The sequence below is a fragment of the Gopherus flavomarginatus genome, chromosome 10 (genome assembly GCF_025201925.1).
Source record: "Gopherus flavomarginatus isolate rGopFla2 chromosome 10, rGopFla2.mat.asm, whole genome shotgun sequence".
Lineage (NCBI taxonomy): Eukaryota > Metazoa > Chordata > Testudines > Testudinidae > Gopherus > Gopherus flavomarginatus.
Genome location: NC_066626.1, coordinates 80925065 through 80934993, shown reverse-complemented (window position 1 = coordinate 80934993; position 9929 = coordinate 80925065). Strand labels below are relative to the sequence as shown.

Genomic DNA, 9929 nt, shown 5'->3' with positions numbered 1-9929 from the left:
TGCAAACCGCGTTGTCCTCAAGTGAGGAGAGGTGTCAGGGCCGATCGGCCTTTAGCCCAGGCTTCTCGGGTGCTACCTGGTGCTAAAGTCACTGTCCGACCGGGGTTCCCATGGCAACCTGTCTCTGACACTGCCTGGGATAGCAGGGTTTACAAGTCACCCCAGCCATGCCTGAGCATGAATCTACTTCAAAGTGTGTGGTAAATGAAAGTGGGGGCAGCGGGGAGCTCCCTTTTATGGACACCCACCCAGCCGGTAGCTATAAAATCCCTCTTAACAACTGTTCTTTAATTGCTCTACCTGTAAAGGGTTAACAAGTCTCACTGCTCTGCACAGGGAAAAGGAATTGAGTGGGCACCTGGCCAAAAGAGCCAGTGGGAAGGCTCAAACTTTTTAAAATTGAAAGATGACTCCCCTTTCGTCTGTCTGTTGTTCTCCCAGGGAGCAGGGACAGGGCAGAGCTATGCTATAAGAAGCCTGGGGCCAGATATGAAAAAATTACCAGTATCATACCTAGAAACCACTCATTTAAAACCCCAGCTATGTAAGTAGATCAGGAAATGTCTAGGAAGATGCAATTAGGTTTATCCCTTTGATTTCTTTAGGGCTTGTGGACTCCTCTGTGCTAACCCCGGTGCTTTTGTTTTGCTTGTAACCTTTAAGCTGGACCTCAAGAAAGCGATTCTTGGGGTTTAATCTTTGTAGTTGCTCTTTTAAAATCTAGCAATAGCCTGAGTTCCCAGATGTATTTTCTTTCTTTTTTTAAAAAAAATAAATTTTACTTTTTTAAGAATAGGATTGGATTTTTGTGTCTTAAGAGGTTGTTAATTAGCTGGTGGCAACAGCAGATTTCCTTTGTATTTTTCTTTTGCAGTTCAGTGAAAGGGCTTGAGGGTACCCCACAGGAAGGGATTCCCAGGTGCGCCTTCCTGGGCTCTCAAAGAGGTTCTGCACTTGGGTGGTGGCAGCATCTACCCATCCAAAGTCAGAGAGAAGCTGTAACCTTGGGAGTTTAATATAAGCCTGGAGTGGCCAGAATTAATTTTTAGAGTCCTTGTGGGCCCCACCTTCTGCACTCTGCCAGAGTTGGGATTCAGCCTTGACAAAGTGGCTGAATGGATTAAAAGAAATAAAGGGCAGTTCTCCACCTCAAATGAACAAAATGCCCATGTGGGTACCGTGGCCCCAGCTTACTGGCCCAGAGGCCGTGATGATGCCAGGGAGCACTACAGGAGGTCTGTTCAGGTGGCTGACACACAAGGGCCAAGTACGCCCCAAATTTCCATCTGTGATCAACCAAAGACGCCTCCACGTAGAAGCAGCAGGTGGCTCCTAGGAGAGGAAAATAAAAGAAATGTTATTGTAATGACCTCACCACAGCATCTAAGCGCCACGTAAAGTCACTCGGAACCGATGCATTCAGCTTGGTAGTTTAAGTGTATTTGCTGTGGAAGACAAAAGACAGTTTAGACCAAGAGCTGGTTCCCAGTTGGTCTTTCCGAAGACCCGCTTTTCACACCGCTTTGCAATAGGCTGGGCACGTAGAAATGGAAGACGCAACTTTACAGGTAGCAAATGTAACAGCACAGCTGGATGAATGCTGCAAAATGAAAACGTGCCCATTAATATTAGATCACAAGCTCCATGGGGCCAGGACAGTATCTTCCCATCTGCACAGCACTGGACATTGCTATGGGAAAAATAAAGAACCTTCATTCATTGTTTAGATTAATTTTCTGGGGCCAAGCTCACTCCTCCCTTGTCCACTAGCCTCTGCAATTCATTTCTCCTGCTGGGGAGCTTTGCAAATGGCGCAGTTCATGGGTGCCTTTGAAAGCATACGTAGAAAGCAGATTTTAGATAGTCCCAAGTGTGAGGATGTGTCCGGGACCAACCATGGTGCTGCAGCTGGAATAGCGAGCACAGAGAATCACCACTAACCACTGCTCAGCACTGAATAGCCCAAACAGTTTGATGCCATAAATGAAAAGAAAAGAGATGTCCCATGGAGAGAAGAGAGGCTAAGTTCCCTGGATAAGCTGTCCACAGCAGGTTAGTCACTCTGCACAGTCAGACAAGATCGAACACATACACAAGTTGGCAAATTTAGCTGGCACAGGGCCAGCCACTTGAAATTTTAAAACTGGTGAAATGTCAGAATTGGAAAGAAAACAAAGGAAGCATTTTGATACTCAACCCCCACCCCCAGTAAACCTGGGTGAAGTATTCCAAGATCTAAAATTATTTCGAATAGCATATATTTTTTTGGGGGGTGGGGAATCCACAGAAATATTAATTCATTCCTACCAGTTCCCCTGAGTAGACCAGTTTCCTGGTGGTCGGCATTAGGAATTACCTTATCAGAACAGGGATCCACCTAGCCAGGATCCTGTTTCCTCCCACGGCTGCCAATTCAAAAACCCTGCAATATGCAATGTGGAAAAAACTCCCAATGGAGGAAACTCCTTCCTGACCTCTATCTGTCAGAAGGTGCTTTTTGCCCTGAAGCAGGAGAGTTATGGGTAAAACCATCAAAAGCACCTAAGTGACGCAGAAGCCTTCAGCCTGGTCTATGCTAGAAAGTTGTACTGACAGAACAAGGTGAGCTTGGAGTCTGAGTTTTAACCAACGGGCACCACTGGACTGAAATACAAATCCCTTCCTGCGGGATAGCCTGTCTACACTATCAAATTTGACTGGTAAAATCCTGCTGGCACACAGCTGCCAGCATTGCACTTTTGGCACAGGGTGTTCACATTTGGCTGTCTTTGCTAGTGCGGTACATCCTCGCAGCACCAGGCTGTATCAGTAAAAGACACGTGGCACCATGGGTAGGCATCACAATGTGCCCCCACCCACAAATGCATGGCCTGATGGGAAATTTTGGCAGTGCGTTGTGGGATAGGAGCACTCATCTTGTGGGAGTTGGAGGTCAAAGTCCCTCTGTTCCAGCCCATAATCTTCTCTTCTCACCGTAAGGGAATAGCTCTGCCAGCACCAAGCTCCTTTATACCATTATAACTGTCTCCACGCTCAGGGCTTGGTACCAGTCCAGCTAAAGCAATACAGCTTTTTAGCATAGACAAGGCCTGAGCCCCACAAGCATTCAGTGGGACTTGCTCTCCCAAGTCACTTAGGGCTGCTGAAAATCTTACCCTTTGTTCCTTCTAAGCCGTTGCTGAAGGTTGCCTCTCAGCTGTGATTGTGATCATTTAAAATTTCCAGCCACGCGGCAAGGGCCGTCCACCCACCATTCTGAAGGGGAGAAGGACGACTTCAGGAGAGAGCAGAAGCTTGTGTTATCTCCCCCGCCCGCCTGCCCTCAATGGCTCCCTAGGATGCCATGTGGGGAGATACATTTTAAAATAGCCAGACCAGGGGAGAGAGAAAAGTTTGGATTTTAACCCCTTGTTGCCTGCCTGGGTCTGAACTGCCTGAGGGTCACACCCCGTGGGATGACAAATAGCGGACGCCCCCACTTTAAAATTGAATCTCTATTTCCATCCCCTTAGCGTGAAGATTATCGCTGTTCAGAGGGCCAACAGAAGGGTGGTCCTCCACTTCAGTGCTGCCTCAGGCCCGCTCGGGGCTCAGGCAAAGACCCTCTCTGCTCTCACGACCTGTTGGCTGAGAGAAGGCACTTGGCTGGTATATATGTGCTTCTAAATGCACAAGAGCTTTTAAGATCATCTTTCATTCTGGGTGTATTTCTAGCAACTCTGAGCTGCCTTCAATTACCTTGCTTCAATTAGCTTTACTAAATCCACAGATAGGCCAGGTGCTTTTAATACATTAAGCGCAGGAAGGGCACGGTCTCTCTTGCACACGGCGGATCCTTTCCCTATGCCAGTGTTTAGAACGCCCGGCTCCAAGGCTGGCATGACTTCAAGCGTGGCCATGGCGGGTTTCCTTGCTCTAAAGTGTGTGATGCTTCTCGAGGCGTGGCCCCGCTCTGCAAACAGCGATGCTGCGTATTGGAGAGCCCAGCCCCACCTTGGCGATTGTCACAGACACCAGCCAAATTCACGCAGCTTGCCAGGGCAACCGGGGCCTAGTGGAGACAGCATTGGTCTGGAAATTATGAGACCCAAGTTCAGCACTGGCACTAGTCCGCTGGGTCACCGTGGGCCAGTCATTTCACTGCGCTGTGCCTTAGTTCCTCCCGCCAGTGGGGCTGGGATATTTACCTTCTTTGTGGCCTGCTAATGACCAGCGCTATGTACGAGTTAGGTGTGGTGTCGTTATTGCTACAAGACAAATGGTGAGATTCTAAATGGCCAGCCCTGCACGCTCCCAGGGGCCTGAGAACAAAGACTTGCCCTTTGCACCACGCCCACCCACACCACTTTCCCGGCCAGCCCTCAGCGACACTTGGGTCTGGTTTAACAGCAGTCTGTGGGTTTGCACAGGTGAACTGGATTAGAACTGAATTACCAGCTCTGCCAGTGCACACACAGGTAGAATCTACAACCAGAGCTAACACTGCAGGCAAATGTCTCTGTCACCGCAATGAGCAAGGGTGACTGGTACACGGGGGGCAGGTTTGGGGAGAGCGAAGGTGCCGTTTTCACACACTTTTCCGGGTAGAATTGCACTTTAGTCAAACATTAAACACTGACTAGGAGCTGAGATGGCCCCTAAAGACACCTGTGCTGGGGGATGAGATGGTGGGTTAAATAGAGGGCTTGAGGTGTTTAAGTTCAGGGCTGGGAATTGGGGTCTCCCAGTTTCTAACCCTGGATCTGGCACCAAGTCCTTCTCCTGGCTCAGGCAGCTAACGGGCCCTGGCCCTCCAGTTCCTCAGCTGTAAATTGGGGAGAAGACTTACCTCATACGCCAAGGTGAGAATGAAGGCCTTTAATAGCCATTGCTGACAGGTGCTGTGTGGTAGCAGATCATTATTAGTAAGCAGGAAAGAGAGCTGGCCCAATGGTTGGAGCACTAGGCTAAGAATTGGGAGACCTGGGTTGAGTGCCGGCTCTCCCACAGATTCCCTTGGGAGGAGCTCAGATACTCTGGTGATGCAGGCCAGATAAGTACATTAGACAGGCAAAAGGCACGTCTAGCATGGACAGGTGCTGCCAGAATGGTGAGTGAGGGTCTGATGTTCTGAACTACAGCTAGGCCCCTGCTCTCATGGATACACCTGAATGTAAAGCAAATGCTCCCCATCATGCAGGCTCTGGGGCTCACAAAAGACAGCGGGAAGAGATGCAGACAAGGCAGAATGCCAAGAAGGAGACTGGCCATTGAGGGTGCAGACACCCCCAGACTATGTGTCCCCTCACTCTCACATGGTGCACTGACCCTCAGCGGAGCCCAAGCTGTGTGTGCCGATCTTTCTGGGGGGAAGAGAAGACTCCTGAAAGGCACTGGAGATCTGGTGCATTTGACATCACAAGAGAGAGCTCCGAGCAGTGGAGAGGGGAAGGGACTTTAGACAGGCCATGTGAAGCTTTCAGCACCACCTCTGTATAACTGAAAAGCTCCCTATGAACGTTTTTGCCTCCCCATCCCTTCCAGGAAGCACTGCAAAAACTTTCACTCCAGTTTGGCACCAGCTAGGGAATTCCCCAAGAAAATACTGATAGTACCTAGTGAAAAATAAAGGCCTGGAGGGAGGTTGCTTTATATGCTGCAATGAAGCAAACTAAAAATGCCTGGTTCTTTACTCCTCTGCAGGTCGCCTTTCACTCTATATTATCTTCAGGGCTCAGTTCTGCAAGGTGGTGAGGCCTCTGGCCTGATCCAGCAAAGCATTTAAGCACCTGATTGAATTAAGTGTGCAAGTGGTACCCTTGACTTCGCTTGGATTCTTCCCAGGCTTAAGTGAAATGCTTTCCCCCTTCAGATTCTTGCTACCTGCCTCTCAGGCCCCTGGTGAAGCAGCTAAGTGTGCAGCAAGGAAACACCGTGTTACCACGTCTGTGTAGGTAGGAAGCTGCAGGAAGGTTGAGAGGACGGGGCTGGAATGCCAGGCACCTCACGAGCCAGCCTGACTCCGGGGGCACGATAGGTTGTGGCCTGCCCAGGTACCTTGCATCTCTCATCACCATTGCACCAGAGCTGTGGGGTTAACCCCATAGAATTGTGCATTGGAAACCCAGACGCAGGGTTCACTGCTGGGTGGGGAGGGGGAAAGGCCCGGCCTGCCGCACAGACATCCTGCTTAGAGGGGAAATCAGCCTGCGATTTGCCAGCAAATCAAACTACACCAGAGCAGCTATTTCAGCACCTTGGACAGCGCCCGCTCTCCAGAGCTAATTTCATACTAGACCCGCCAGGCAGCCCACGAGGGGAGCAAGCAACCCCGAATCTAACTGAAAACCACGAGACCTAGCCAAATACCCCACAGCACCTTCCGAGCAGGGCACAGCAGGATCATTCTTCCAAGTAAATAACTGGAAAGTGGCTAAAGCGAGACTAGTATCCAGCCAGACCTCGCCTAGCAGTGTCTCCAGTCCGGCCTTGCTCCCCGCGGCTCTGGGACCCTGGACAGTTACCCCAGGGGGACGGATAATGCAGCGTGACTCGCTGCAGAAAGATTCTCCCTGAACCCTCCGCACCCGAAGCGGGAGCGCTGCAATTAAAGGATTATTACTGCACGGGGGTGGGGGGGATGCACATTAGCATTCGTCCAGGAGAGTGTCAGGCTGGAGCCAGACTTCCTGTCTGGAAAGAGCAAATGCTGGGGGGAGGGGAGGGGGAGACACGAACATTGCCCCTAAAGCATACACCGTTTGCATTCATTGCACTGGGGGGGGGGCAGGTTGGCTGGCAGGGTGTTTGATTAGGTGCATGGGATTGGAGAGAAGGCGTCTCTTTGGCTCAGTCATAAGAGCCCGAAAGGGAGGCTCTGCATACACCCCCCCCCACCCGCCCCGTGCAGCAATCCAGAGCAGGAGCTGACTGGGAAATGGAAGTTACAAAGAAAGAGACACACAAGGGGGGGGCGGGTAGATCAGGTCTTGAAATGCACCTAGAACCGCGTGTGTTCTGGGAAACGGGCAGAGATGGGACAGGAGAGGCCGCTCCCAGGACCTCTCATATTATATTACACTAGGGCAGGGGGGTCTCAATCTCCCCCCCCCCGCTGTAAAAACCCCACAGCCCACCTGTGCTCCAGTAACTGGTTTTCTGCATCTAAAAGCCAGGGCGGCTTAGCGGGTAACAAGCAGGACACCCGCCCGGTGCCCCACGCCACAGCCCCCGCCCCCGCAGCTCCATTGCTCAGGCTCCTCGTTCAGCTCTGGGTGGAGGTTCAGGGCCCTGGGTTTCAGCCCCATGCAGTGGGGCTTTGGCAAGTGTAACGCCGACCCTGCCCCCCCTCGAAACCTGCTGGGGTCCCCTGACCCCTGGTTGAGAAGCCCTGCACAAGGGAACCCAGGAGCCCCTGCCACCCGCTATTCAGCACCAGCAGCCCAGGGCAAACGCGTGGCCCCCGCGCCCCGCAAACCCAAATGTGCTTCCAGCAAAACACCCGCCCCAGTGGAGCAGCTTCTTCCCCTCCCCTGCCCTGCCCTGCCCCCGGGCTAAGAAATGCACCGCACGCGCAGGGCTCTGCTTTCTCTCGGTAGGTTTATCTCTCTTCGCAATATACAATATAAAACAATATGCTTCTGCTTTGTACATTTGAGGAACATTGGCACGGCGAACAGCCCGCGGTCAGACATGGGCTCCTTGTATTCAGCCAGCAGGCGACTGCCTTCTGGGCTCGGCTCCCGGGAGCGGGAGGGGCCAGAGCCCCCCCCAGCCCCAGGGAGGGGGCTGGCTGGAGACCACCGCTCGGGGGAGGAATACTGCTCCTGCCAGGAGTCCCCCAGCCCGCTCTGCACGGGACACCCCCATCTCCGGATACAAGAACTGGGGACCGGGGGGGCTGATCGCAGCGCTGCATGTGACACACCCAGGATGGCAGAGTCGGTAGCTGGAGAAAGGACAGACACTCGCATGCAGAATTACAGCCATGGTTTTGTTTAAAAAAAAAATACAAGATCCTTGGCCCCCGCCGTACTGTGATTCACAGTAGCAGCTAAGAACATAGGGGTGTCGGGCGGGGGGGGGTCGGGTCCCCTCCCTTGAAGGTGAGAGAGCACGGAGAGGCGGCCACCTCCCCTCGTAAAGACGTAACCTGGCTAATCGTGCCTCAGGCCAGCCACAAACCCCAAAATCCAAGAGCCTCCCCTCACTTGTTCTCCCAAGTCACCCCTCTCTACCCCACCCCCACCCCCGGAATGCAGCCCGCTCCCTTCCGGGGAAAGCGGCAGCAGCAGCAGCCGCCGCCAAGACATTGGTTGATGGTTTAGGGTCTCCTGTCCCCCCCCCCCCCGAGCCCCACCCCAGGAGATGCGAACCGGCAGTACCCCCCCGCCCCGCCGACGGGCCCTGTCTTCACCGCCTCCTCGGCAGCTCCAGGGCGAGCAGGTTTTGGCGGCGGCTCTGGCGGGCGATGCTGGGGGGAAGCAAAGTTCGGCAGCTCCGCGGCGGGGGTGGGGGCCCCAGGTACCTCCTAGCGGTCCAGGCTGATAGTCCAGTGCTTGGCGCCCGAGTCCCTCCTGCCGCCGGCCTCCCCCTCGCTCTTGAGGTCCTGGAAGACCTGGGTGAAGTAATGCGGGTCCGAGTTGATCTGCAGCATCTTGGCGCTGAGGCGCTGGATGAGGGCCAGGCAGCGCTCCCAGAACCGCTCCTTGTCGCCCTCCACCAGGAAGGGCTTGAGCGGGTAGGAGATCTCGTTGCCCATGTAGGAGTAGGCCAGGTAGAGGCAGGTGAGGAAGGCGGCCTGCAGCTCGCCCTGGCTGCCGATCTCCTCGCCCCGCAGCGCCTCGCGGCACAGCAGGTACACGAACACCAGGTTGGCCGGGGTGATGAAGCCCTGGTCCTGCCAGCCCTGCAGCAGCAGCGCCCGGTCCACGCTGCGGAACCAGGCGATGAGCTCGCCGGGGCTCAGCTCTTTCAGGCGGTAGCAGCGGCGGCACACGAAGTCCCCCAGGCAGCGCAGCAGCTCCCCGGTGGAGGCCTGGACGATGACCCGGCGCGGGGAGCCCGAGGCACGGCTGCCGGGCGGCGGGGGCGGTGGCGGCGGCGGGGGGGGCGGCGGCTTGCCCCCGCCTGACTGCAGCTCCGGCGGGGCGGCGGGCACCGTGGGCACCGGCACGGCCAGGGGCCCCGGCTTGGTGCCGGGCGCGCCCGCCTCCTGCTGCGCCCCCAGGGACTTGCGCAGGTTCTCGCGGTTGCGCTGCTGCACCAGCGGGTCGGGCTGGGCCCCCCCGCTGCCCGGCTTGGGGGTCACCTTCTTGGCGCTTTTCTTCTTCTTGGCCGAGGCGGCCACCAGGCGCTTCCAGGTGAGGGCGGAGATCAGCACCCCGGGCCGCTTCAGCCGGCTCTCGCCTTTCCCGTGCGCCCTGGCCGGGGCAGCCTCCTGCGCCAGGGGCCCCCCGCCGCCCTTGCCCGAGGCGGCGGGGGGGGAGAGGGACAGCACCGTGCCCATCCTCGCTCCTTCCTCCCCCGGGCGCTGGGACGGGCCGGAGCCGAGCGGTCTAGGGCGCGGCTGGAAGCCAGGAGCAGGCACCGGCCATGGGAGGACGCCGGGCGGAGCCGGAGGACGCACCGCTGCGGCTGTTGCGCCCGATCTGGGCTCTGCACCAGCTGCTGCACCAGTCCCGGCCCCGCCGCTCCCCGCCTCTCCCGGCGCAGCCAATCCAAGCCGGGCTCGCTGCAAGGCCCGCCTCCCCGCGGGGACCTCCGGCTCGGGCTGGGGGCAGGCGGGGGAGCGCCGTGGTTGGGGTCCCTGCTGCCCCCAGCTGCTGGCAGGGACCCGGGGCTCCAGGGAGCAGCCCCAGCGGGCAGGACCGGGGGGGGGGCTTTCCTTGGCAGATCCCCAGGGACCACCTTAACCCGGAAAGGATGTGAAATGGGCGCTTCTTATTGGG

General features: G+C 55.7%; 1 protein-coding gene across 1 annotated transcript; it reads right to left on the bottom strand.

Annotated features, from left to right (window-relative positions):
* Positions 1 to 7559: 7559 nt before the first annotated feature.
* CDK5R2 (cyclin dependent kinase 5 regulatory subunit 2) lies at positions 7560 to 9608 on the bottom strand. Its single transcript, XM_050917143.1, has one exon. The coding sequence runs from the start codon at positions 9485 to 9487 to the stop codon at positions 8510 to 8512; it is 978 nt and encodes a 325-aa protein (XP_050773100.1). The 5' UTR covers positions 9488 to 9608; the 3' UTR covers positions 7560 to 8509.
* Between the last annotated feature and the right edge of the window lie 321 nt (positions 9609 to 9929).